Below are 27,898 nucleotides of genomic sequence, written 5' to 3' on the forward strand. Positions count from 1 at the left end.
ATCAACCATATTAATTGCACATTTTTATTTAACTCAGCATCAACAAATGGCTTCTTAGCTTTGGCAAGGTTTCATGAAACAAGCGACGATGCCTCCGTTGCTTATTCGTGCCAACACCGACATACCGTAGACACGGAGGGCTTGTGACAGTTGGATCCGGCCCGCGGGCCGCCTACTGAGGTCCCCTGGTCTAAAATGTTCAGCGAGTCGCTGCGTGGCAATAGATAGATAATCACTCCTGAACTTCACATTACCGTTTTTTTTTTGAGTTGGTGGCGAGATTTGCAGGTCCTCTGGCAGCCAGCAGGGGGTGCTGCAGCACCGTCATTTTGATAAAAACGGGACACTGGGCTGAAGAAAGTTTGTATGAGTGAGTACAGTGATTGATTTTAATGGCTTCATAAACAACTATATAAAACAGCTCATAAAAATCCATGCACTTTCAGTGTAAATTCATTTGGAAATATAGAAGGAATCTATGTACAACAGTGAGAACCATAGCAGTGACTTCATTCAGTTGGCTGGTTCAACACACACTTGGCTGCATAGAAACATTGACATTATTATTGCCTACGTAGAAAATCAAAGAAACAAAGTCTAGTTGGTTTAAGATCTATCAGCTGCTTCTACTGAGAGACAATGGCCCGTTTCCAGACGACCGACGGCTTCTGATCCAAACACGCCGAGGAAACAACTAAAACTAGTGAGTTCAGCGAAACCTTTCCCTTTACCAAGTTACATTCTGAAGACCCATTATACTGAAGCTCACTGGGAGAATGACAAAAAGCCTGAGTCGATGGGGAAAGTAGAGTCCGAATAAATCCAAAAGCCTGAGGATAAAGACCACCTTTTACTATTTTACAAAAAATGTACAGTCTTATTTAAGAAACATGATACAAGAAGCTCTCAAAAATCCAGATGATTTTGTACAGCTAAGATATGTTATTAAATAATTCACACCTGGTGGAACAAAGAAAACCTGCTGAGAAAATGAGAAATGCTGTATATGAGGTACTTCAGGTGGTGATTCAATCGTGGTGGAACCGACGCTGCCGCCTTCTCACTCAACTAACACTTAAATAAGTTCGTCACAGGAAGCATGATGGCGACACACACACACACACACACACACACACACACACACACACACACACACACACACACACACACACACACACACACACACACACACACACACACACACACACACACACACACACACACACACACACACACACACACACACACACACACACACACACACACACACACACACACACACATCCAGTGTCATGGGGCATGTGAGGCAGCACTCAGGGTCCACGTGTCCATTTCCAGAGTTTAAAAAAAAATAAGTTTTACAAAAATAAGAAAAACCCTTGTGCTGCGCCGCGCCGACGCGGCCACGCAGCGGTGTCCGACTCTTAAATAGAAAAATAAGCTCTGATTAGTTTCCTCAGACAGGCAGTCCTGTAAGGCCTCTGCTGTGTGGTGAGTCTATGGCTGCTACCGCAGACCTGGCAGCTCCTGTTATGTCTTACGGCTGCTCCAGATCTGCTCCGGTGTGCTCTTGTGGTCCGACGAGTAGTCGAAGGGCGAGCGGTGGCCCATGGGGGAGCGGGAGTCGTAGGGCGAGCGCTGGTCTCGGGGAGAGCGTGGGCCACTGGCCGACGCCCGCTGCTCCGACTGCCAGTCTGAGTGGTAACGGTACGACGAACGGTGCTCCGTGTGAGGGTGGTCCTTCAGGTCCAGGCGGTGGTCTCTGCTGCTGCCGCGGAAGTCCTCCAGCTTCCTGTGCTTGCTGTCATTGTAGTATCTAAAAACACACACGCACACAAGATGAGGTTACGACATTATGCAGGAGGATTAAAACCAACACGCAGTCTGCTGACCTAAACACAGTGTGATGATGTGTGGACAGATGAAGAGACACGAGGACGATCTATGAATCATAGTGAACAGCATTAGAACTCTTAATGAGCTGCAGTTCCTCTTTAGTTAGACTTGTACTCAGAAGTTCACACACCTTGGAAGGAGTTGTAATTTTTTGGCCATTTCTCAGAGAATCTGAATGATAAATAAAAAACAACTTCTTTCTACTGATGGTTAGTGGTTGGGTGAAGCCATTTATTGTCCAACATGTGCTTATTCTTTTAAAATCATAAAGACAACAGAAACTCCCAAATGACCCTGGTCAGAAGTCGACACACCCTTGAGGTTCTGTGTGTGTGTGTGTGTGTGTGTGTGTGTGTGTGTGTGTGTGTGTGTGTGTGTGTGTGTGTGTGTGTGTGTGTGTGTGTGTGTGTGTGTGTTGCAACCCTTGCATCATTCATCAAGTGATGTTTCTGGATTTAGAGTCGAGGGAAAGGCAAAACAACTGTCAAGGGATCTGCAGGAACAGGGTCATTGAACAGTAGAAAACAGGACATTTCCTGATATAGAAAGATATCCAGGGATTGAAGAATACCGATCAGGTTTGGAAGGATGAGAACCAGAAAGGTTTGGAGTGAGCCCCCCCCCACCCCAATCACAGACTGTTCTTTCTGCTGCCAGCAGTGCGGTGTTAAAGCTGCCTGAGGGCAAACACAGAGAGGATGGGGAGGAGCTTCTTCACTCATGTTCTCCACCTGCTGAAGCAAGAAAAATAGACCCGGCAAATTGCCCTGCAAATATTGTTTATTTGCACGATTCAACAATGGTCTACCTTTATATATCTTTTATCTTTCACGTGCCTTAACTTTCTTTATTATTATTCATGCTGTCATATAGTGCGCTATTTTCATGTGTGTTCAAGATTTGTATCCTTCCATCCTATACTGTACTTTAGGGATTTCACTGCACATTGTGCTATGTATAATTGTTTGTGTGACGAATAAAGGACTTGACTTCAAAACTGAAGTTTGTATTCACAACTATAAACACTCCATGTGGGGAGGAGTGAAGAAGGCCGATGATGAAAGGTAGATATGAAACATGGAGCTGGATCGCTGAGGTTTCAGGGATGTGAGAGCAACAAAGGCTCTGGGAATGCGGCCAGCATGTCATCAGAAATACTGGAGGAACATTTGCACTCATCATTCTGCAAGCCGCACAGGGACGGATTTGGCCTTTCCTACACGACAACGATCCAAAGCACAAGAACAAGTGCACCCGTCAATGGCTACAGCAGAATAAAGAGAAGGTTCTGGAGCGGCACTCGGTCTTAACCTCAGTGTCACTGAGTCAATGACCGTGAAGTTCAAGTCTGACAGAACAAGACTTGACAGGAAGTGGAGGCTTGTTGCCAAGAAGAACGGGAAACTTCCCCATCTAAGAAAGAAAAGAGCCTCATCCACAACTACCACTGACGACCTGAAGCAGTCATTGATGTTAAATGGCATTTTTCCAGTAGTTCTTCCTCAGCCCTACTTGACTCGACTCGCTATTGACGCTTTCCCACCACGGGTTAGTCCCTGATTCCAGGTACTTTCATGGTTCCTCCTCAGCCGGGAGCCAAGGCCAGTAGACAATGTGACGTCGGCAAAAGGCAGGCTGCTGATTGGCCGGCGCGTCACGACACAGATGAGTCAGACGGTGTCTCATTCACCCGCCATTTTCTGCAACGATCTGCAGACGTTTGTCTGGTGGCGACCAGAGGATTCAGGAGCTCCAAGGAGCGACACGCTATGAGAATTGGGAGGTCTCCAAGCCACGGATACCACTGGTGTTTCGGATTAACCAGTTCCCCTGTTAACTGGTGACCGGCTTCCTTGATCGTCCTGACCAAAATCCGTAGCTCCGAACGTCGTTTAACCACATTTCCATTAAAGTTTAAAGTATCGTAGCATTTTTAGTCATATTTTAACACCAGCTGCTGCTAACGGCTGATGGCAGAAGTCACCAGTTAACACGGGCACCAGTGAAACCAAAACACCAGAAAGTGAAGCATGAACGCAACGATCCACATTTTGTAATCCTCCATTGTCTCCCCGCTTATCTGGGGCTCTAGTCGCGGAGGCAGCAGTCTAAGCAGGGATGCCCAGACTTCCCTCGCCCCAAACACATCCTCCAGCTCTTCCAGTGGGACCCCAAGGCGTTCCCAGGCCAGTCGAGAGACATAGTCCCTCCAGCGTGTCCTCGGACTGCCCCGAGGCCTCCTACCAGAGGGACATGCCTGGAACACCTCACTAAAAAAATCCGAAACAGATGCCCGAGCCACCTTAGCTGGCTCCTCTCAATGTGAAGGAGCAGTGTCTCTACTCTGAGCTCCTCACCCTATCTCTAAGGGTGCGCCCAGCCACCCTACGGGGGAAACACATTTAAGCCGCCTGTATCAAGGATCTCGTTCTTTCGGTCACGACCTTTGGGACCTAGGGTCGTGACCTTTGGGTCCCTATGGTCGTGACCTTTGGGTCATGACCATAGGCAGAGTCGGCGTCAGACAAAATTAAAGGGGGGGGGGGCATTAAGAGAACTGCAGGGGGGCACAAATTCTTGTTCGTTACTGGATTTATTTTATATAGCCTATGCATATGTTTGCCATTTAAAAATACAGTCAGTTTCATTCAAAATATTGTACAAAGTTCAACATCATGCAAACAAGACACTGTACCATAGCTGAAAGTCATGACCCTCTCGCGCTCTTCTCTCCCTCCGGTGCTTTAGCGCACCAACATTAGTGTGAACACCAAACACCATTCAACAATCAAATAACCATGAAACCCAAACAATACCAGTAATGTAAAGACAGATGTACCTTTAAAACAGCTGGAGGCGGCGAGTGTTGCTGCTAAACCTCCTGAGAACATCGTCCTTCCACTCCGTAGTACATTTGCGGGTCAAGTCCCTTTCAAAGGCAAGCTGAACCAACAGCCTTTCTCTTGTGGAGCATCGCACGTCTGTGCTCGGAAAAAGATGTTCCTCAGTGTGGAGAAGGAATTCTCACACATGGCAGTGGAGGCTCTGATTGTTAGGGCATGTCTGAGTGCAGTCAGCACGCTCGGCATTGCGGCCAGATGTTTGTGATATTTTGACAGAACACATTGGATTGTCAAATTTTCTTCATTTTGAGTTGATTCCTGCAGACTGTCAAACTCAGTCTCAATGACAGGTGACCCTGTGAGTTTCATTATGTGCCCCACAGCTGTTGCTTCCAGAAAGTTCTCACCTTTGGGATTCAGCGCCACAAGCGCACTTGCCAGCTGTGAGTTGCGCTCACTAAATCTTTGATCCATCTCTCCCAGCACCGCACCAGCACTTCCTCCTCCCTGTGACCTATAGATCCCAGAACGACATACATGTCCAACTTTGTGTTTGCTTTCCGTCTTTGTTTGGGCACTACAGGTGCCAAGGATGCGCTCTCACTGGCAGCCACGGCCGTGTCCCACACCTTACTGAACTCTGCGTCACAACAGAGTTTTCTCACACAGGCTGTCGCACTCTCCACGATACTTAAACCTGTCATCAAGTCAGTGTCCTCTGTCTATAGAACCTTGTTGGGTGGATCAAGCTGGGAAAGAAGGGTGTGTGTTAACTGTGCGATGAATAAGAAACTGGGTTCGCTCATCTCGCGCAGCTCAGCACCATAACTCGGGACAGAAGCAATTTCAGTCAAAACAGCAGCGATGTCGCTGAAAGATTTCAGAATGACTGAAACAGTTGCAAGATGTCCTGTCCACATTTGTTACAGAAGGCGTTTGAAATAAATGTGAAATAAATCCACAACAGCTGTCTCCGCTGACATGGCATGCACAACAACCAGGTGTCGCTGGTGATTAAGACAGTGAACGTGAGGGATCTCACGGCCCAGTTTTTCTTGCAGCAATTTTTGGACGCCACCATGCTTCCCAGACATCAGCGCAGCTCCATCATACACCTGACTTAATATTTTTGACGTGTCCAGTCCAACCGCATTTAGCTCAGCCAAAACTGTGTCTGTTAATGTCTGCGCATCTCCTTTACTGGCTGTTGCTATGGTGAGCAGACGTTCCGTGACAGCATTGGCATCATTCACAAAGGGAAGTACAACAGATAGATTTTCACAACCGGTGGGGTCACGTGTTCCATCAACTTTCCGCGTGAAATAAAAGTCTCCTACGTCCTCGACAATAGCCTCTGTCACAACTCTGCTGAGAGTGTTTATGATCTTATTTTGCATGTCATGACAGGTGTATGTGGCGTTGCGGGGGATCCTTTTAACAGCCTCGGCCAATTCAGGATCCTTTTTGATAGTGTATTCCAATAAGGAGAGGAAAAGTCCACTCCAGCCCTCGGACATATTTTCGAATGCCTCTATCTTCCCACGTAAAGGCAGCTGGTTTTCGGCTAGAAATTGGACAACACCAATGAGAGATGAAACGTAATACCTGTTTTTTTGTAGTTGAGTTTCATTGACGAGTGTTGAAATTTCTTTTCTAGAATTAACATGCTATTCTCGCTCCTTCCGACCTGAAGGGGGCAAGCTACCTTTTGCCGGTCGAGAACCATGGCCTTGGATTTTGAGGTGCTGATCCTCATCCCAGTTGCTTCGCACTCTGCTGCAAACCGCGCCAGTGCACGCTGAAGGTCCAGGTTCAAAGTCAACAGGACCACATCATCTGCAAAAAGCAGAGACGAGATCCTGTGGTCCCCAAACAGGACCTCCTCGGGTCCCTGGCTGTGCCTAGAAATTCTGTCCATAAAAGTTATGAACAGAACCGGTGACAAAGGACAGCCCTGCCGGAGGCCAACGTGCACTGGGAAAAGGTCCGACTTACTGCCGGCAATGCGAACCAAACTCCTGCTCCGGGCGTACAGGAATCGGACAGCCCTTAATAAATGGCCTCGGACTCCATACTCCCGGAGCACCCACCTCAGGACGTCCCGAAGGACACGGTTGAACGCCTTCTCCAGATCCACAAAACACATATGGACTGGTTGGGCGAACTCCCATGAACCCTTGAGCACCCGGTGGAGAGTATAGAGCTGGTCCAGTGTTCCGCGGGGAGGCAGGAGGAGTGGGATCCCCCTGTTGGTAGAGCACACCCTCCGATCTCCCTTCTTAAAAAGAGGGACCACCACCCAGGTCTGCCACTCCAAAGGCACTGTCCCTGACCGCCAGGCAATTTTGTAGAGATGTGTCAGCCATGACAGTCCCTATATATCCAGAGACTTCAGGAACTCAGGGCGAATCTCTTCCACTCCCGGTGCCTTGCCACCGAGGAGCTTAGCAACTACCTCGGTGACTTCAGCTTGGGTAATGGATGAGTCTACCTCTGAGAACACAGCCTCTGCTTCCTCAGCGGAAGACGTGATGGTAGGATTGAGGAGATACTCGAAGTATTCCTTCCACTGCCTGACGACATCTCCCGTTGAGGTCAGTAGCTCCCCGCCTGTACTGTCAACAGTGTTGGTGAAAAATTGCTTCCCCCTCCTGAGGCACCGGACAGTTTGCCAGAATTTCCTTGGGGCCGACCGATAGTCCTCCTCCATGGCCTCCCCGAACTCCTCCCAGACCCGAGTTATTGCCTCCACTACGGCCAAGGCTTCGGCCCGCCTGGCCTGTCGGTACCAGTAAGCTGCCTCAGGAGTCCTATGGGCTAGCACCGCCTGATAGGACTCCTTCTTCAGCTTGACGGCATCCCTTAATTCCGGTTTCCACCACCGGGTTCGGGGGTTGCCGCCATGACAGGCACCACAGACCCTGCGACTACAGCTCCAAGCAGCAGCTTTGGCAATGGAGGTGGAGAACATGGTCCACTCGGACTCGATGTCTCCAGCCCCCCCCAGGATCAGTGAGAAGCTCTCCCGGAGGTGGGAGTTGAAGACTGCTTGGACATGGGGCTCGGCCAGGCGTTCCCAACAGACACGCCGTGGTGTCCTACATTGTAATGTAAAATGATTTGAGGCCAAGTTGAGTAAAGGCGAGGCGAGTAGAGTAAGGCTGAAGAGGAACTAGTAGAAAAGCTCAAAAAGAAACATGGGATTGAAAGTCTGAACAGTTGATCAGGCTCATTTGGCTCCTTTCTCTCGTCATTATGATTGAAAAGGCTGCCAGGGTTTGTAGCTTTAACAGACCTGCTGTGGGTTTTGTGTTAAGTTTTCTGTCCTCACCTGTCACGATCCCGGTCACGATCTCTGTCCCGGTCCCTGTCCCGATCCCGGTCTCGGTCCCTGTCCCGATCCCGGTCTCTGCTGTCCGGTCTGTAGTGGTCTCTGTCTCGGTGGTCTTTGCCGTTGCTGAAGGAGGAGTAGGGTCTCTTCCTGGACTCTGCTCCAGTGGTCTTCCTGTGGGGCTCGGAGCTTGGCCTCTCCTTGGTGGCGCTGCTCTCGTGGTACCGCCCTGAAGGCTGATGTCTGTCCGAGCTGTAGCTGTCCCTGCTGCTCTCGTCCTGGTGGCAGTTCTCCTTCAGGCGTTCTATATCTGACATTACCAGCAGAGACACAGCAGTGAGTGTCGACAGGTTGGCCTCCTCCCGGATGTGTTCAGACGCACCGACGCCAACTGTACCTGCATGTTTGTAGCCATGGGTGTTTAGGCTTCTAGTGTTCTGCTCCAAGGCCTGAAGAGAGAGACAGTCAGCATCCCAGTCGCCCTGCATCTCTGACCTCTGACAGAGTCACTCACCTGAGCGTTCTCCTGCCTCTTCTTGATTGCATGCTTGTAGAGTTTATGTAGTTTCCTGGCATCGAACTCGGTGAACTTGGAAACAAATATCCACAGGTTTCTACAAGAGAGACACGATCATATTAAATCCGACACCAAAACGAACATCCTGACGTCTGTGATGAGCTTCAACTGAGTGCAGGTTTAACGACGGAGTGCATGCAACCAACGTTTAAAATCCACACATTTGAATGCGGAAGGACTATGAGCAGCTGTGTGTGTGTGTGTGTGTGTGTGTGTGTGTGTACTAACTTTCTCCACTGCTTGATCTGGTCGGGGTTGGAGTACTCCTTCAGACACTCAGTGATGTGGTCACCGATCTTGATGAGACACTGCCGAGTGTGTTCCAGCTGCTCCCGCTCCGACAGGCCTTTCTCCGGTCGGTCCAGCTGCTTCAGCGCCGCCTTCACAGGACGCATCCTCTCCTTACACTGCAACACCAGGCAAGGTCACTAGTCTCACCTCAGACTACACCTTTTCTGACAATAACAGTTTGTTTTATATGTACAGACAGCAGAAACACAACAAGACAGACAGAACCGACGGACCAAGAGAACCACAGGACTTTGTTTACAGCGAAGGTGGAAATTGCAACAATCTTTCACTTCAAATGACAACAGAGAGTTTACTTCTGATGAGACTAAATGTTAGTGTAGTTCTGCTTACATGCAGTCAGAGCCTCACGGATCTTCACAAAGAACAGGTCAAGATGAAATGAACATCAAGATCTTACTGCTGGCAGGTGAGATCAATGGAACGATTACAATCGTTCTTCATGATGTCAAGTCACCAAATCTTGGAGGAGATTCAAGCTTTCAAATCAGATACAAACTTTACTGAGAATGGTTGAAGGTGATTTAATTTCAGGTTGGGTCATCATGCACGGACATACACTACCGTTCAAAAGTTTGGGGTCACCCAGACAATTTTGTGTTTTCCATGAAAAGTCACACTTTTATTTACCACACGAGTTATAAAATATAAAAATAAAATATAGTCAAGACATTGACAAGGTTCGAAATAATGACATTTATTTGAAATCAAACTTCAAACTTTGCTTTCGTCACAGAATCCTTCATTTGCAGCAATTACAGCATCGCAGACCTTTGGCATTCTAGCTGTTAATTTGTTGAGGTTGAGGTCCTTTCTTGGCAATTTCTCGCATGGAATAGCCTTCATTTCTAAGAACAAGAATAGACTGTCGAGTTTCACATGAAAGTTCTTTTTCTGGCCATTTTGAGCGTTGAATCGACCCCACAAATGTGATGCTCCAGATACTCAACTTGCTCAAAATGGGCCTCTATACACCTATGTAGATATTGCACCAAAAACCAGACATTTGCAGCTAGCGTAGTCATTTACCACATTAACAATGTATAGATTGTATTTCTGATCAGTTTGAAGTTTTCTTCATTGAAAAAAAAAAAGTGGTTTTCTTTCAAAAATAAGGACATTTCTCAGTGACCCAAACTTTTGAACGATAGTGTATATTCAACTGCTCACGCCTCAATGACAGACAACCTGCCAAATGCAGACAACAGACAGGATTTCCTGACAGATTTTAATCTGAGCGACACGAAAACAGCCAAAATACTTGGGACTAGACCAGATTATCTGAATATTCATTCATTCATCCATTGATTAAGGCCGCGTCTACACGACAACAAATACGAGTGTATCCGCAAAACTTTCTTCACTTTGGGGGGGGGGGTCCATTTACACGGCACCGGTGTGCGGATCCACTGTATTCGCGAAGTTTCTATCCCAAGGTGGAAAGATTCTTTCACGGTCGCTATTCCCTCCTGTTGTACTGATGGAGGCTACTGAGCCTGTTACTGCACATGCGCATCTCTTGCCCTCCCTCTTGCTCATCCACAAGTAAACAAACATGGCGGCTGCGTACTGGTTTGACTTGCGGTCCGTATTCTGGTTTTATAGTTGAGACTCACCCCTTATAGCATCCGATGCATCATAAATTCATACGGATGTCGGGTGCACTCCATTTTCTTCACGTTTATAGTGTATTGTTCTCTGCACACACGTCTGTGTAGTTTCATTACAAAATCAAGCACCAGCGCCATCCCGTGGCCAGGCATACTAACTACACCATTGTCTCTGTGTCCGCTGCTGCAGTGTAAACGCACTCCTTTTTTTTTAAACGAATTAGGTGTTGTCACGTGAAACGTTGATGTGTAAACGGGGCCTTAGAAATGTGATTAATCGCCGCCTCCCCTCTTCTCAGCTTAACTTTCACTTTAATACACCAGAGAGTCCAACATGAGAACCGTGGGCCAAAACCAGCCACTGAAGGCTCCAATCCAGCCAAACCACCAAGCAAGTGGTTATATAGGAGTTTCTCTGGACATTTTACTGCATGTGAGGGCAGCATCGCTCGATTGGTAGAGCAGTCGGCTCCCAATCGAAATGTTGCAGGTTCAATTTCCATCTCCACCTGTTCACATGCCAAAGTGTTCTTGAGCAAGACACTGAACCCCAAACTTCTCCGTTGGAGTGACAGAGCTTTGCATGGCCGTGGCCTCCATTGGAGTGTGTGAATGTGAGGAATGATGTAAAGCGCTTTGGGGCTGCTGGCCCAGTTGAAAAGCGCAATATAATTAAAGTCCATTTACCACAGTGGTTCTCAACCTTTTTGGGGTCCTGGACCCCCTGCATATTTAAGATCAACCCCGAGGATCCCCCCGCCCCCACCCCTGTAAATGTCTTAGGACAGGGGTCCTCAATTATTTACCCCGAGGGCCAAAATCAGACCAGCGTGATAAACCAAGGGCCGGAACAGTTGTGGGTTTTTTGCACTATGTCAGTAAAAGTTGTTTTAATTGCAGATGTTTTAGCTGATGTTACCATTATTACTATTATCATTGTTATCATCATTTTTATTATAGTAGTAGTAGTCAAGGTGGTTGTAGTAATAATTTACGCCTGGGATTTTCAAAACTTGTGTTGAGGGTCACATGAAAAAGCACATCCTCCTCTCTGATCAACTCCATGGAATTTCTCTGAATGCTGAGCGATCTGGAGTGCGTGAACTGTTCAGATTTTAACTCGGTTGCGGACCTGGCTAGCTTTACGCCCTGGCAGAACACCCGCCTCCACAAGACGCACCCGAGACTGTGATTCTCATTTCCTCTCGTGCGCCGTGGCGGCTGGACACATCTGTCATAGCAAAATCCACAACTGAATATCACAAATTCTCCCAATTCGCCACATTCCTGACAGATTAATGAAAGTGACGATGCACAACGACGCACAGCAGGCAGCCGGAGCGCTCAGCTTTGGGCATATTAGTTTGCAACACCGCGGAACATGTTTCTTTCCTTAAATTTTGACTCACTGTTGGATGACGTGTGGTTTCGCGGGTCGTGAAATTGAAATGCGTGGACGTCCGAGCGGAGCAACAAGGATGGAATTACGTCAGATGCGGTTAGACTCTGGCTTCGACCACGGAGTGGGATGAGGATTAAAAAGGTAGAGCAGCGCATTTTTTTTACCCACAAATCGCACTTTATTTCTCATTGATGTGCAGCTAATGGGCCGCCACGGGCCAGACAGGTGGGTCCCGCGGGCCGCCTATTGAGGACCCCTGTCATAGGCTCTTTTTTAAAGACATGTTTGATTTTCGAGGACCACTTGCCACGGACCACTAGGGGTCCGCGGACCCCCGGTTGAGAATCACTGATTTACCATATAGTTTGCACCAGAATGTTTCATTAAAATTGACTATGTTGAGATTTAAGTCTTTTTCAGTACCAACAGTTTGATCTTGCACGAACATAGATAATTTCATCACGTACACTTCGCAAAACTTTCAAGAGTAAATTCACAGGTTATTATTATTATTTTACTGGTCTGGCCACTCAAGATGAAAATAGGTTGTATGTGGCCCCTGAAGTAAAATGTGTTTGCATAACAATGAAATGGACCTGTCGCTACCTGCTGTCTGTTTCTTCCATAACCCATTTAATTTGTCCAATATCAACTGGTCCTACAATTATATATATATAAGGTCTGCGACAGGTGCTAAACACATTCCACTGCATGTTTTATTGTGTATTATACTGTGACAAAAAAGGTCTTGACTTCACAACATGTGGTATAAAGCAGGCAGTACCTGTGCCTCACTGTAGAGGGCAGAGCTGAGCAGAATCCAAATATCACCCCATCAAAAATATTAAATGAAACAATAAAAATTTCTTGTGTTCTTTGAATTTTCTGAAACACAATTTTTTGTTCTTCTGTCTGTCGTGATGCTTTTAATGAGTCAACATGCGACATAAGTGACCACAGTACAACAGTTAAAGGTGCAGTACACATGCCTGTTCCTCTGAGCTGATTCTAATCTAATATTTAGTTTCATCTTAAAGAGTGATGTCTGATATAACAGCTGGTGTGAAAGCTGAATGGGAGATTTGAGCTCTTCTGATTGTAAATCACACGATTGAAGAGGAATTACTGCACATGAAGGTGAATTTATCAAAGACGTGGGGAACGTAACCACAGGGAGCTGATGAACCGGAAGAGTGGTCATGAGAACCTTTAAGCTGCAGCCTGCGTCTGTGTGTGTGTGTGTGTGTGTGTGCGTACCACGCTGAAGGTCCTCTGGTCCAGTTCCTCGGACTCCTCAGACACGGGGACGGGCTCCCCGCTGGCTGTGATGTGAATCGGGCCGTCGGATGGCTTCTTGGGCCGTTCTCGAGCTTCGGGCTTCACGTCATTCTGGAGAAGAGGAGTGAAGAACGAAGTGAGAAAAAACCACATTTGAGGATCACATGATTCCAACAGTCAGAGCATCTTGTGCACCTTTTCCACACCGTCTTCCTGTTTATGGAAGGCCTCTAGAGGCTTCACTTCCTTCTTTTCTTTCAGCTCCTTCGTCTCTTTCATGTCAAAGCTCTCCTCTTTTTTCTCCTTCTTTCCTTCTTTCTTCACGTCTTTTTCTTTCAGCTCCCTCTCCCCGGCTGAAGAAACGTCCTCCTGTTCGGCCTCTTCATCGTCGTCGTCATCGTCGTCATTGTAGTCGTCCTCTTCGTCGTCGTCTTCCTCCTTCAGCACCAGCCGGTCTGCTCGGCCTCGTCTGCTCGCAATCTTCACCGGAGTCGTTTCCTGGACGATCAAACACAGCATCACATCAGCTGAGGAAAAGGAAACAGACGTAACGCAGCACCGAGCCGACGTGAGGCAGGTGAACAAACCTTTTCCTCCTCCGGCTCATCTTCGTCCTCCGACCTCTTGTCCGACTGCGGGTCTGAGGCCGGGCTCTTCATCACCTCCTCTATCTTCAGAGGCTTCACAGTTTTGCTTTTCTTACTCCTTGGCTTCCTCTTCCGTGAATTGGCCTGCACACATTCAAGAAGACGTAGGAGTTCAGGGGTGCGTTAGGCTCATTGACGGTGAAAAGTGAATGTGAGGACGGATTTCTGTCTGACTTACGCCCCCTGCTTGTTTCTGAGCCTCTTTCTTGGCCAGGTCTTTGCTCAGTAACTTGATGAGGTAGTCTGCTCGGGTCTGCAGCTGTTTGGCCTGCGGCTTCTTATCAGGGTCGTCTGGTAAAAGCTGTTTTCAGTCGACACAATGTCACATTAAAATCATACACATGATGCTTTTGTGGGAAAAACAGTATGAGCCAGTCAGTCAGTGGTGAATTAATATATATTAAGTCACTAATGTTTTGATTCTTATAAAATTCTAATATTTATGTTAGAAAAGCAGGTGTTTAACAGACAGCTAAGTGATGTGAAAATAGTTTATAGGTGAACTAAAGCTGGAAAACAAGGTAATACTCTTCAGAAAGTTTGCTAATTGAACTACTCTGTACACAGTATCTGTCAGCAGGCTGCGCCTGAATTGATTAACATGGTGCTACACATATGAAATCTGATTGTCTCTTTAAACAACTATTTATTTGCTTTAAGTCCTCCCGTTTGCTCTATTGTGTTCAGGAAGAAACTGAAAGCGGTGATATCATTATATGAATAAAGACCTTATTGAAGAAGATCTTTGGAGGCTTTGTGGAGAACTGATCAGCAGGTGGAGTGATGGAAGAAGACAACGTGCTGCTCTGAGCAGACTTCACCCGAGTCGTGTCTGGACTCACCTTGTGTGTGAGATTGAGGTCTGGGTCCATCTTAATCATCTCCCAGCTGCCGTACCCATATTCATAGATTCCTATGAGAAGACTTGAGTCGTCCTCCTTCCCCCAATCAATGTCAAAGTGAGCTGCCTTCGAGTGGCAGGGAATCATGTACCTGAACAAACACATGCAGTCAAACACAAGTAAAGACGTCCCTTTTCGCAGTGGTACGTTTACTGGTGAGGTGAAAATAATCAAATCATTTATTGGTGTGGATAAGTCCTTGATTGGAGTTTTAGTTTAGGGCCACACCCACTGCAGTCTGATCTCCATGTATACAGTTGAAAAAAGAAAACCTCACTTGTTATAATTTAAACATTGTAAAGAAGTTCACATCAAGTTAAAATATTTTCACAAAGCGTGAACAAGTTGTAGCTGGTGAAAGAGCATTAGCATCGTACCTTCAGGGAGATTTAGCACATACATTCATGCAAAAGGCTTCAGTCTGAAACACTGCGGCAGGATGGACTCCAGATCACTTCAGGACTTAACTTCTCTGCATTTTAACCAACTAGTTAGCAGCAGTTACCAAGCACACAGCCCGATGCTTTACAGATGGAGGTAAACCGGAGCCTGCTGATACTTGATGAAGTGTAACGTGTGACAGGAAGCGTGATGCTGGACAGGAAGTAGCGGCGCTTACTTCTTCCTCTCCTCAGCGTCTGCAGGAATGGCCTTGTGAAGCGGGGCCAGCTCTTCTTCATGGGAGATCACAAGCTTGGCATTGACCTGCACTCCAGAGATCCTGAAAGTAGGACCTTTTACCTTCCCTCTCCTGCCACCTGGTGGACAAAATGTGGAAAAACATCAGCACCTTCACATTTTAAACACACCATCACAGCATACACAAATGCGGAACAATTTCTAACCGGTGATCCCACCCCCACCCCCAAAAAAACCCCAAAACAAAACAAAACAACAACATATTTTCAAACATTTGTCCAACTGTATGATGAATCCAGTCCAGTTTGAAAACTCTGGTTACCTGAAGTCTTCTCTGGTCCACAGGGGTTCTCTCGTAATGTTCTCACACATCCGTTGTGGACCGTCTCAGCCAAACGCTTCAGGTCGTGTTCAGATTTGTCCACAAGCTCAGCATCACGAGCAATAGCATCCAACCTGAAAGCAAATTAAACCGTCAGCTGACTGGAAACACACATTTCAACACCAGATTGAAGTGAAGTATCAGACTAACCTTTCCAGTGGTCCCCCAAATTTTTTGTAACTCTTGACAAACCTGTGAAGTTGTTTACAGACACGTTAGGTGGGAAATGCGGTAACGCCATGAAGATTTACACAAACAGATGCGCTGCTATCGTGACTCACCTTCGGATCTCTGCGTCGCTGAAACCCTTGATATTTTCGCGTGGAATGGTCCGAGGCCGTCCTCGTTTCTTCGGCCTCTTTCGGTCTGAGGGGGAGTCGCTGTCAGAGCCGGAGTATCTCCTGCTCCGGCTCAGTCGTCCCTCACTCGCATTAAAGCTGATCTATTCACAGAAACCAAGCAGCATCACAGAGCGCTCCTGAAACCAGCGGTTCCTTACAGTCCCGCATGCAGAACCAGCAGCGGGACTTCCTCCTCCACAGCCGTGACGAGTCGGTTATGAATAAAACTGTTCCATATTTCAGAGGATTCATAGTGTACCTGCTTGGCACAGTTCCTCATGCGAGGGAGCAAGTAGATTTCCTCCAGCTCTTTCTGCCGCTCTTCCTCCTCCATCCTCCTCCTTTGTTCCCCGGGAATGATATCGTCCCAGCTGCGCTGGCTTCGCTCAGAGTCGATGTCGATGTCTTCCTCTTCCATCATGGTGAAGTTGGCCACCTGTTGAAGTCGGCCCAGTAAACACAAGTCAGTGCAGAAGCAGAACCGCCATTCAGGAGTCTCCTGAATCCTGAAAAATGACTTTCCAACCTTAAACTGAGACAGCAGCTCCTCTCCCACTGTGGATGGTCCGGGGTCGTTCTCCCTGGTTTCAGCTCTTTTGAGGATTTCATCGATGTCCATTTCCTGCGGAGCAATGACATGAAGAAAGTGTTTGATATGCGGAGTGACGAGGAGAACAACTTGACCAGCAGTAGACGGAACATCGTGAGACCAGGGGTGACCTCTATGTCCAGTCTCCTGACTTGGAAAACACTGTAATGTTCTATCTTCCCTTCCAATCTGAGTTGGTTCTCAGAGCAGACGACCTTTGGACGGACTGGACACGTACCTGAGGCTCCTGTTCTTCTCCCTCCGGCTCTTTGAAAAGCTCTTCAGCACCAAACTTCAGGATGGCAGAAAGCTCCTCTTTGTTGAACGGTGCAGAGCTGAGCACAAAACCCCCCCAAAGAAACAACCCACCTTCAAGTCAGACAATGTGGTCAACGAGCTCAGAACTTTAAGCTCAACATGAGCCTGATTCAGCATTAAAAACGGTTGAAAACTTCATTATACTTCTTAAAGTTTGGTTGCAGCTTTAGTGAAGATAGAAAATCTACAAATACAGTTTGAGGAGCTGTGTAAGCTTCATTCGTAAAGTTATAAATGTTTGGTTTTGCCAGGTGAAAAGTGGTAAAAGGGCTGTGGCAAGGGAAAGTCACTTTGCAGTAAAAGATGCCTCTTACCTGGACGGAGCAGCACCAGTGTGCAGGACAGTTTTCCCCGTGGTGTCCATCCTCTGAATAACCAGGTGATCCAGCACCATCTTCTTCTTTGCCCTCTCGATGATGTCCTCCTCCACCGAGCCTTTGGTCACCAGGCGGTAGATGTTCACCTGTCGTCCACCAGCGAACACGTTCACATTAGGGTGCGTGTTCACTTTTCTTTTTTTTTTACAGGAGTACGAGTATTGAGCCACATACCCGATACTGGTGTCAGTGATCTCTAGTTGACATTGTACTAAAGAGATAATAGATTTTCTCCACACAGAAATCTTGTGAGTGAAGTTCAGAAGGTAAAACTGTGATGATGATGTTCAGTAACCCAAAACAAGTGATGCCTGTTATTAAAATACAGTTTAGAATAAATGTGGGTCGAATAACACAATTAGGTTTGATTCCAACATGAAAATGAGACTGTGAAAGTAATGATGATGATAAATGATCACCATCACACAGCCGGTAGACCTTCACAGATCAGATCACACAGATCTTTACCTGTCTCTTCTGGCCGATCCTGTGCGCTCTGGCCTGGGCCTGCAGGTCGTTCTGTGGATTCCAGTCCGAATCAAAGATCACCACCGTGTCAGCCGACGCCAGATTGATTCCAAGACCACCGGCACGCGTGGACAGCAGGAAGCAGAAGTCCTGCACACAGGAAACAAAACTTCCCTTCAGGACGTTGTTGCGTTGACGCATGGACAGTCTGAAGAGCGGGGCCTGTACTGCACCTCTGAGCCCTCGGCATTAAAATGATCCAACGCCTGCTTCCTCATCTCCCCTTTGATGGAGCCGTCTAATCTCTACAGAGGTACAAGGACAAAAGAAACATATCAACTATTTACAGCAGACATCTACACGAGATCACCAGCTGGTCTGTCGGAGCAGTGCGTATCCACCTGAAACAAGAACTGCCGGCTCTTCAGGTAGTCAGCCAGGATATCCAGCATCCGGACCATCTGGGAGAAGATGAGCACTCTGTGGCCTCGCTCCTTCAAGCGCAGCAGCAGCTTGTCTAACAGAACCAGTTTTCCACTGCTGCGGATGAGTAACTGTGGAAGGAAAAACGGAGTGGGTGTGTTTGAGTGAACAAATCCTCATCTGGTCTCAGAGTTCCTCGTCCACTCGCCGGTTCACTTTCTCTGCTTTGATGAAAATGTGCACCAACAATGCGAGCTCAAATCGCGTTCTATCAACCAGCCGCCACATCACATTCAGAGGAACCATCTCAGCTCTGCCTGTTCATTTCAGGCCGTTAGTGGCATTTTGCTTTTTTCACTGGCGTGGTCAGAGAGCCCGCTGAGGCCACAGAACCAACCTGTAAAGCTTCGGCCCTGTTGAGAAACTCGTGGTCCTCTGGAGGCTTGATGAGATAACAGTGGTTACAACACTTCTTCAGTTCCATCATGATGTTGAGGAAGCCCGACGTGCTGCCTTTGGTACCTTTGCTGAGAGCTTTGTAGTTTCTGGTCAGGATCCATCTGATCACCGAGAGAAGAGGACACACGTTAGTACCAAATCCACTGAGCTGTGGCACAAAGCATTTCCCTCTCAGAGTTGGAAATGGAGGTGCAGCAGTTTCAGACTCAAGTCATTCCATCAGCCAGAATGCATCGGTTTCTTTCCACACAGTATCAGACTTTCAACCTCTACAAAAATCACCAGTCCCAAAGAACTCCCAGTTTCATATTTAAAGCTCATGTGCAAAGATGTTGTTGTCGTACTTGTAATACTGTTTCTGAATGGCACTCATTTCCACTCTGAGGATCTGCTCCACTTTAGCAGGGAGAGATTTCTCCACATCCTTCTTGACTCTGCGCAGTAGAAAAGGCTCCAGCTCTTTGTGCAGGCTGGTGTATCCCGAGTCCCGGCCTTTCCCGTGGTCCTCCTCAAACAGCTCCCAGGAGTGAAACCTGCACAGCAGACAGCAAACACAAGCACCTTCAGACAGGATTCTGCTACATTCACCAGAACTGCAGCTCATGATGGTTTTAGGAAGTGTACCTACTCTAAGAACTGCTGATATTTCCTGTTTGTAGTTTGGAGTCTGAGCCGGGCCCCAGTGTGGAGTCTCGCATGTTCTCCCTGGGTGGAGGTTTTAGTTTCCTCCCACAGTTCCACTGGAAACTCTAAACGTGCGTCAGCTTCCAGCAAACTGCATCCCTCCACTACACCAGAATACTAGCTGGATTTATGGGCATTTTATTAACAGTTTACCCATTTTAGCAACATCATGCTTTCTGCCCATTTTTGTGTTTTTTTAAAATCCACTTCAACCACATTCATCCATTCAGAAGGTTTGAGCTGTCAAACACTTTCATCATAGCTTTGTTATTGATCTCTATCTCTCTACACATCAGTCAGATGAGCGCCGGCATTTCTTTATTTGGATCTGTTCATGGTCAGCTTTCTGAGAGATGCAGTTGGAAAGTCAACGGTTCTCTGCTGCCCTGAACTTTCTAATCGACTTTCCACATTTGTCAGAGAAAAGAAAAACTTAATTTAAAAATATTAAGAGAAAGCTTCAAGGAGTTTTTACAGAGTCACTACAGAGGAGCTGTAGAGTCACTCCAGAGATGTATGGGGTCTTTCCATAAACATCTATTCAGCTTGATGCCATTCAGTTTTTAGTCTTTTCCACTACGTGATAGTCTCTGATCCCAGGTACTTTGCTGGTTCCTCTTTGAACGAGGTTCCCAGCAAGTTGAGGCCAGTAGACAATGTGATGTCGGCAGACGGCAGGCCGCTGATTGGCCAGTGCGTGACGACACAAACGAGTCAGGAGAGCGTTCGTAAGAGTTAATCCCGCCATTTCTAAAACCTGATCACAACAAGAATGCTCAGGAACAGAGATAGACGCACAGAAATCAACCCCGTGGAGCAACGGCAAAGTGCAGACAGTTATTTTCAGTGGGAGCGAGACGGAGCAGCCCGCTACCAGTATCAGGGGGTCTCCTAGCCACGGATACCACCGGTGTTTCGGATTAACCGGTTTCCCTTTTAACTGGTGACCGGCATCCTCGAGCGTACCTTATCACAGCAGATGTTAAAAACTCAACCGAAATCGTTCATTTGTCTTATTTTGACATCTGATGCTGCTAACAGCCGGTGGCAGAAGTAGGTCACCAGGTAACAGGGGTACCAGTTCAACCAAAACACGGGACAGTGAAGCACATCTTGAGAACAAAGCACGATCATAACAAATCAACATTTTGTAATATTATCAATTAGAGCAGATATCCAACAGTTGTAACTCCGCTCTTCGGAGTGGATGGGCGCGCCGCAGCAGGGGAGACAGATTCCATCGGGGGTGATTATTTTTGCACGGCAGGGAAAAACTCTGACGACTCCGCTCACGCCGAGGTGTCACTATATCGTATGGAAATCGATACAAACCGAGTTAAGTCGAGTACCGATACAACTGTGTCATGGAAAAGCACCAGCAGAGTGACTACAGAGGAGCTGTGGGGCCACATGTGGCTGTAGAGTCCAAACTTCACACCAGACAGCAGCAGCAGAGAAACCTTTAAGCCAAAAGTGTCCAACTCTGGTCTTCGACGGCCACCGTCCTGCATGTTTTAGCGCGCTCTGTTTCAGCATACCTGAATCTAATGATCATGTGATCATCAAGCTTGTGAGAAAGCCCAATAACCAGCCCCTCATTGCAATCAGCTGTGTTGCAACTGGGAAAGACTTGAACCATGCAAAATGAGTTTGGACATCACTGCTTTAAGCAATGAGTCAGTTCAGTTAAATCAGAGTGAGAATGAATGAGGCTTACTTCTCAGGCATGATAAAGTGCAGCAGTGACCACAGCTCCTTCAGAGAATTCTGCAGCGGTGTTCCCGTTATCAGCAGCCTGTGATTGGACTTGAAGTCGATCATGGTCTTGTAGAGGAGGGAGTCGTCGTTTTTAAGTCGATGTGCCTCGTCCACGCCGATGAAGGCCCAGTTAACACCACCCAGAAAGGACTGGAAACACACACAGACAAACACACAGGTTTGACATGCGTAGCAACTTCAGAACTGAACCTAAAACAGTGACAACTAAGGAGAAAAGCACGACGAAAGATGACGTGAAGGAGCTGCAAACCTTGTCTTTGAGAAGAATCTCATACGTGGTGAGCAGGATGTTAAATTTCAGCCTCTTGTTGTGGACGTGCATCCACTCGTGTGTTCTGATCTAATAGAGGGAAGCAGAGCAGAAAACCACACGTGTTACATGTTCACTCTCAACCGCTGCATCTACCACTGAACTGGTACCGAGCAGACGCACCATGTTCCTGCTGCTGATGTCTCCCAGGTAGACCACCACGTTCATCTGAGGGGCCCAGAGCTGGATTTCTCTCTGCCATGAGGTCAGTGTGGAGAGGGGAACCACCAGCAGGAAGGGCCCATACAGCTGGTGCTCATGAAACAGGTAGTTCAGGAAGGAGATGGTCTGGATAGTCTTTCCCAAACCCATCTCATCAGCCAGGATGCAGCTGTTGCCTCTGAGGATGAGGACAGAAGAGGACAGACAAGGAACGTCGAGAACAACAGGTCAGATTATGAAGGTGTCAGAGCTGGGAGAGGTCAGGTGAAGACCTTAGAAACAATTCATGAGAAATACAAACACATTTTGAGATGTGATCTTGCAGTTCTCTTTCTCCTATTTGACACTGAGTTTTGATTAATCAAACTTCTGCTCAGTGGCCACCACAGCTGCCAGTCAGGTTAATCTCAGTTTGGGTCAGATTTTTTTTTTACTTATTCAAAACTGCCATGTTGCGTCTGCAGAGCATGACTGCACAATGATAAAAACACCATCAGTCTTTTGTGATATGTACGTTGCACATTTGGTGACGATAACACGCCGTGCAGCTCTCGTATGTTCGCCTCACTGCTGCAGTGATCAGCATGAAACACCTGCATCAGGACCTGGCATCAATTTGTTCAGACAATTAGAGAACTGCACTTCACACAACGTTTGGTTTGTGAGTTTAGAATGCCGTCATACTTGCACCAGGAGTGGGCCATCCAGTTCAGACTGTCCAGCTGGTAGTCTCGGAGCTCCAGTCCTTCTCCTCCAATGTATGTAGGCTGTTTCTTCATGGGCACAAACCGCGGCCTCTGTTTCAGCACCTGAAGCGAGAAAACAGGCAGTTTGACAGCTCAGTGTTTAAGTGTAGCTCGAGCAGTTCGTCCCCAGACAGAGGAGGCTGTGCAGACTTACCTTGCAGTCTCTGAATGGAATGCACTTTGACTGGTTCCTGCTCATGTAGTCGTCGATGCGCTTCTGGAACTTCTTGGAGATCAGAGCGCCATCCTCCCAGCTGCACTCGGAGTACGGTAAACCCTGCCACTTACACAGGTAATCTGGATAGCCTGCCGCCGACTTCTGGTTTGAATGCCCTGCTCAGAAAGATTCACACATCAGTGAACCCGCACGGAGCTGTGAAGAACCAGTTTCAAAAACTAACGCTGCACACAATCAGTACCTATGATTCGCTCCACGAGCTGGTACTGAGAGTGAAGGTCGTCCATGAGCTCCTCTTGACAATTGAAATATTCGATGTCCTCCGGTGAAGCTGCCTTCAGCCTGTGATGATAAGAAAAAGCTCTTTAACTCCAGATTTTTGTCCACCATCAAAAGTGAGCAAACATTTGATCAGAAAAAACTTTAGAAACCAGAGAAAAGCAGTAAAATCAACAGGTTAACGCTGACGTTTTTTTCTGGCTCAGAAGTGACGATGAAGGCCAGCATGAACTTTACCAGGTACCAGGATCCACCACTGAAACTCTGTGAATCTCGATTCTTAATGTAGTTCCACAGTATAAGTCTCATCTGGTAAAAACACCTGGATGGAGCCAGCAGCTGTTCTAGAAGCATCTGTAATAATGTTTCTCGTCACCATGACGCATCATTCTGTTGTGATGGTAGTTGGTACCACTATATCTAATAAATTGTTTAATAAGTTTTAATTTAAGCCGCATGAGAAGCTAAACACCTAAATAATTTTATCTCTTTTTGAGAAATGATCCGAGTCCAGTCAGGTGTGTGTGAGTAAAGTCGATCAAAAACAGAATTAATCAATTAGATTCATTTGTATGTCCGAATCTGATCTGGCATCTTCATTACAGAGTGAGAACCACAACACAGATTTCTGAGACTTTATGATCTTTGACATTGTGGTGAATGTGAATCAATCAAAGCCACTCGTACCATTTTTTCCGTTCTTGGTCTTTCTTCTTGAAGTTGTCCAGTTTCTTCATGCCTTTGACGTTCTGGAGCTTGAGTGACTCTTCCGTCTCCCACGTGTTGTGGATGTGGGCCCAGTTCTTCCACTTGATCAGATACTGAACCTCTCCAGCCTCTTTGTTGGCGTTGAAGTTGGCATTGGGATCTCCATCTGCCTCAATGGCGTACACTGTTGTTACACTCCCAGTCGCTGAAAGCAGAAAAGAGAGAATTTGTTCTGATTGCATAGAAAGAGTAGACGTTTCTGACTCGGCAGGTTCTGTTAACCAGCTATCTCCTTCCTGTTTCAACACTCAGTAGCATGAAGCTGCCGCAGCCACTTTCCAGGAGTTTTACCTCTCTTCCTTCCTATCCTGCCTTCCATCACTCGCTCTAGAGTCTCGAACTCGTCCTCCTCCGGCTGCGGTACGTCTTCACCCAGAACCTCCACCAGATCGTCCGAGTCAGTCTTCAGCTCCTCGTCTTCCTTGTAGCTGATGTTGACGGTGGCCTGCCGCCGAGGCCCGGCAGACGCCACCTTCTTGTAGTTCTCATCCTCTGAGGAAGAACATTTCTGGCTTTTCTTTTTCTGGGTGCTGCTCTTCTTTCCATTACGGAAATTCATCCTGACACACAAAGCAGACACAGCACAGTAAACCTCACTGAACATTCCAGGCTTTAAATGTGAAGAGTGACCATGAGAGAGCCTTTGCAGAATCAGTGGTCACTTACTTGGTTGGAGGTTTTCTGCTTTTGATTTTGTGACTTGGCTCGTAGTCCGATGCGGTTTCGTCACTGTTGTCCTCTGCTGATGAGTCGGATCCTGACCCGCTCCCAGAGCCCGAGCCTGATCCAGAGTCAGAGGAGCCAGAGTTTTTTCTCCTTTTGGATCCACTTGATGAATCCGAGTCGTCACTGCTTGAGGAGTCCTGCATGGGAACACCGCAAAGCGTCAGAAACGGCGATGACAAAAGAGGCTTTAAATGCAGAGGAGAGAGGAGAAGAGAACAAACCTCATCAGATCCACTGTTGGAGGAGCTCTGTCTCTGCTGTTGCTGCTGCTGCTGCTGAAGCTGCTGTTTCCTGAGCATAGCAGATCTCTGCACTGCAAGAATGCTGGGGTTCGCCTTCCAGAACTGAAATCAATGCAGGAACACATCAGTCCAACAGGCTGAAGCCAGTGAGGACGTGTCACATAACGAGTGACGATAACAGAGACGCATTAAGATTCTTCACCACTTCACGTTGACACGAGGCAGCAGAATTCTCATCTAATCCAGCTCACAGTGCGAAGGCACGTTCGTCACATCACACACACCCACACCCACACCCACCAACTAATGAAGAAATCCTGCTTTTAGACTGTGGGGAAGAACTTACACATGCTCAGGGAGACCATGCAAACTGTACACTACAGCACCGAGCAGCACACTGACAATGTCTTTCAGCAGAATTGCACACTTTGTGACGGGCCAGACAAATCTGTCAGACCGGTCATCTGTTAAAGACCAACACGTCATCACACATTAGATGACCCTCCGAGGAAGACTGCGGAAGCAGTCAAAACATGTCAGCAAGGTAACACCACTACATTATGGGTAAAACAGAAATTATAGCATAAAGTCACACGACTAAATAAACATAATTCAGAATTATACACTGTTCACTAGTTAAAGAACTCTCCGTCCAAACTTCCGCTCATTGTGTACCTCAGCTCCGTCAATGTTTGACTTATTTGGTTGTTCCATCTTCTCCTTGGACTTCTCCGTGTCTGAATCTGAGTGGCTGCCGGAGTCTGAACCGCTTCCTGACTCGCTGCTTCCTGATTGGCTGCTGCTGCTGGAGGAGCTGGAGCTGGAGCCTGAGCCAGACCCCGAGGCCGAACCCGACCCAGAACCTGACTCATCATCAGAATTACTGTCACACAGAGAAAGAAAATCAAAACATTTAGCTTTGACTGACATGTAGCTGCGTCCCACAGGTTGATATCATGAGCTGATTCTGAAAGCAGGGCGCATATAGTTACACTGATCAGAGATGAATGTCATGAACTTCAAAAACAACTTATTGTCAGGATCGTATTCAAGTGTCGCAGACATGTTGCCAGTTCCTCGTGGAAGGTGTTTGTTTTTGTTTACATTCTGATGTGTTGCAGGTAACTCAAGTCGCTGAAGTTTGTGCCTCCCACATGAGAACCACCTCTTTCTGGAAGTTAGCTCTCCTCCTTGATTCTTTTGAGTGAAGATTTTATTTCCAGCAATGCAGCTATTTGTTTGCTACCTTTTTAAGAGTTGAAATGCTTTCAGTTTCTCTACCTCTACTCATGTTTATACGGATCCTGATGCAAGTTAAGTCCTTGCTTTCCGAAGGTATTCATGTAGAAAGACACACGATCATCAGTTGTTAGACAGTTGTCCAGTCAGTGGTCATGATGAAGGTCAGAGGTTTTTCCTGACAGCTAATGGGTGAAGGTACCTTGATTCTCCACTGCTGTTGCTCACACTTTCATCCTCACTGCGTCCAGCCATGCTGAGGCCCACAATTCACACTTCCTCCAACAGCCTGTAGTATTATCTTCCACGTGATTAATCTGGAGAGAAGACAAGATGATAACATGAGAGTGTTTGGAGGACAAGGCTTAATTCACTGAGGCTGTTTTCAATAACATGAAGATTGATCACAAAGTAGGACAAAACTGAACAAAAGAACCCCCATCACTAGTAGAATTAAATGAACTACACACAGACTAAACCAGGTGAACAAATAGCTTTCCTATCATCTCCTCAACACGTTTATTTCCTGTGTTCCAGTCTGTCAGTGATATTATGAGGAGCAGAGCAGATGGATGAAGCTCACTGCAGAGGCCTTCAGGCCTGTTCCATCCAGCGGCTTCCTGGGCCTCCACGAGCCCAGAGAAGCGTCCGGATAAACACCCAGCACAGTGAAATGTCCCGCTGAGGACGGGTGGTGTCCCGCAGAGGACGGACTGACAATCACCCGACCGCGCGGTGTCCCGGACAGGCTTCTGCTGGGGTTAGTTTAGCTTGTAGCATTAGCATTAGCACGTAGCGGCTAGTGATGGCTCTTGGCAGTTGGCGGGTTATCGGGATGAAAGCAAGAGCACCGCGGGAGCGAGTCGGGGTTCAACCCGGGTACCAGCTGCTGGGTCCCGGTCCACACCGAGGAACCGCCACCGGGTCCCGGTCCACACCGGGATCCCCGCCGGAATGTCCCGGTCCACGCCGGGAATATCTGGGCAGTATTATGAGGTCGCAGTGAGCGTGTTATTACCGCGGGACAGTGCCCCTCGCACGCCGCTCGCTCGCTTCTTACGTTATTTCCAAATCACGAAACAATAAAAGCACCGAGCCGCGGCCCGAAGTCCGAGTCCGAACACCGGACCCGCTCCATTTATTAAACTATTTGGTGTGTGTGTGTATATGTGTGTGTGTGTATATGTGTGTGTGTATATGTGTGTGTGTGTGTAGTAAACAAGCGGAGTGAGCAGCTAGCGGAGTGAACACGAGGCTAGCTAGCGGCTAGCAGGAGTAGTAAAGTTTGCGGATGGCGACCCTGCGCTGTTTCCACTTTTTGCTCCGCGCCTCGGCTCCGTCGCTGTATGTAAATGAAGACGGAGGGTCGCCTCCCCCAGCGGGAAACGCTGACGCCAGCCCGGTGCGGGAGCAGCGGCGGCGGCTCCCCGGAGCAGCGCTCTAACTTCTACCTCTTCCATCTTGTTTTCTTCCGCCGCTCGCTTCTCCTCTCGCGGCTTTTACTCATCAACATGCAGCTTTAGCTCACTTTCCCTCGCAGCCCGCGGCTACCTCCACCTGGATTTGTCCGCGGCTCGGTCATCTTACCAGAGAGGATCCGCTTAGGCGGCTTTGCGCCTGGTTTCTCCCCCCGGAGGACTCCTTTCTTCTATTATTCAGCAGCGAGCCTCCGCCGACAGCTAGCCGCCGCTGCTAGCTAGCTCCCCCCGGTTCGGGAGCGCAGCCCCGAACTACTCCTCCCGGTGGAACCGCTCAAATCCCGCCGCTTCCCCCGGTCAACAACTCAGTTAGGCCCCGGTTCTTTTGTTCAGATGTACGGAAAGAGTCCTCCCAGTCGTTCAGCACCGAGTATACAGAGCAGGCATTTCAGCTCAGGGTCCTCCGACAACCGGCCTCCGCCATGACGCCGTAGGGTTCACTCACTAGGAAAGCCCGGACAGTGACGTAACGCCCGGGCAAATCCTCGCTGCAGCGCCGGTACTCCTCCGGCTGCC

General features: G+C 47.7%; 1 protein-coding gene across 2 annotated transcripts; it reads right to left on the minus strand.

Moving 5' to 3' along the window:
- Positions 1 to 357: 357 nt before the first annotated feature.
- Positions 358 to 27,898, minus strand: chd1 (chromodomain helicase DNA binding protein 1). Of its 2 annotated transcripts, none has more exons than XM_080476820.1 (36): positions 27,492 to 27,898; positions 26,107 to 26,221; positions 25,341 to 25,548; positions 24,645 to 24,767; positions 24,364 to 24,560; positions 23,989 to 24,257; positions 23,617 to 23,842; positions 22,892 to 22,992; positions 22,627 to 22,805; positions 22,411 to 22,535; positions 21,688 to 21,904; positions 21,505 to 21,594; positions 21,193 to 21,383; positions 19,136 to 19,324; positions 18,730 to 18,892; positions 18,311 to 18,463; positions 18,143 to 18,214; positions 17,910 to 18,059; positions 17,379 to 17,527; positions 16,985 to 17,081; positions 16,684 to 16,779; positions 16,417 to 16,593; positions 16,098 to 16,258; positions 15,967 to 16,008; positions 15,757 to 15,890; positions 15,415 to 15,553; positions 14,736 to 14,886; positions 14,072 to 14,194; positions 13,834 to 13,977; positions 13,442 to 13,744; positions 13,226 to 13,357; positions 8,876 to 9,054; positions 8,585 to 8,684; positions 8,468 to 8,519; positions 8,071 to 8,380; positions 358 to 1,816 (listed from the first exon to the last, which is right to left on the minus strand). In XM_080476820.1, the coding sequence occupies exons 2-36, from the start codon at positions 26,157 to 26,159 to the stop codon at positions 1,531 to 1,533; spliced, it is 5,481 nt and encodes a 1,826-aa protein (XP_080332946.1). In that variant the 5' UTR covers positions 26,160 to 26,221; positions 27,492 to 27,898; the 3' UTR covers positions 358 to 1,530. The 2 variants fall into 2 exon arrangements, with proteins under 2 accessions (XP_080332946.1, XP_080332947.1); XM_080476821.1 differs by lacking the exon at positions 27,492 to 27,898 and adding an exon at positions 26,488 to 26,518.

Source organism: Lipophrys pholis, assembly GCF_963383615.2.
Source record: "Lipophrys pholis genome assembly, chromosome: 12".
Classification (NCBI taxonomy): domain Eukaryota; kingdom Metazoa; phylum Chordata; class Actinopteri; order Blenniiformes; family Blenniidae; genus Lipophrys; species Lipophrys pholis.

What these genes read in the sequence shown, in the direction of transcription:
- chd1 (XM_080476820.1), bottom strand. Translation starts at nt 26,159, where the DNA reads ATGGCTGGACGCAGTGAGGATGAAAGTGTGAGCAACAGCAGTGGAGAA. An exon ending in AACAGCAGTGGAGAATCAAG is followed by an intron (nt 25,549 to 26,106) that starts GTACCTTCACCC and finishes TCTGTGTGACAG; the next exon opens with TAATTCTGATGATGAGTCAG. An exon ending in CAGATCAAGCAGTGGAGAAA is followed by an intron (nt 8,685 to 8,875) that starts GTTAGTACACAC and finishes TCTCTCTTGTAG; the next exon opens with AAACCTGTGGATATTTGTTT.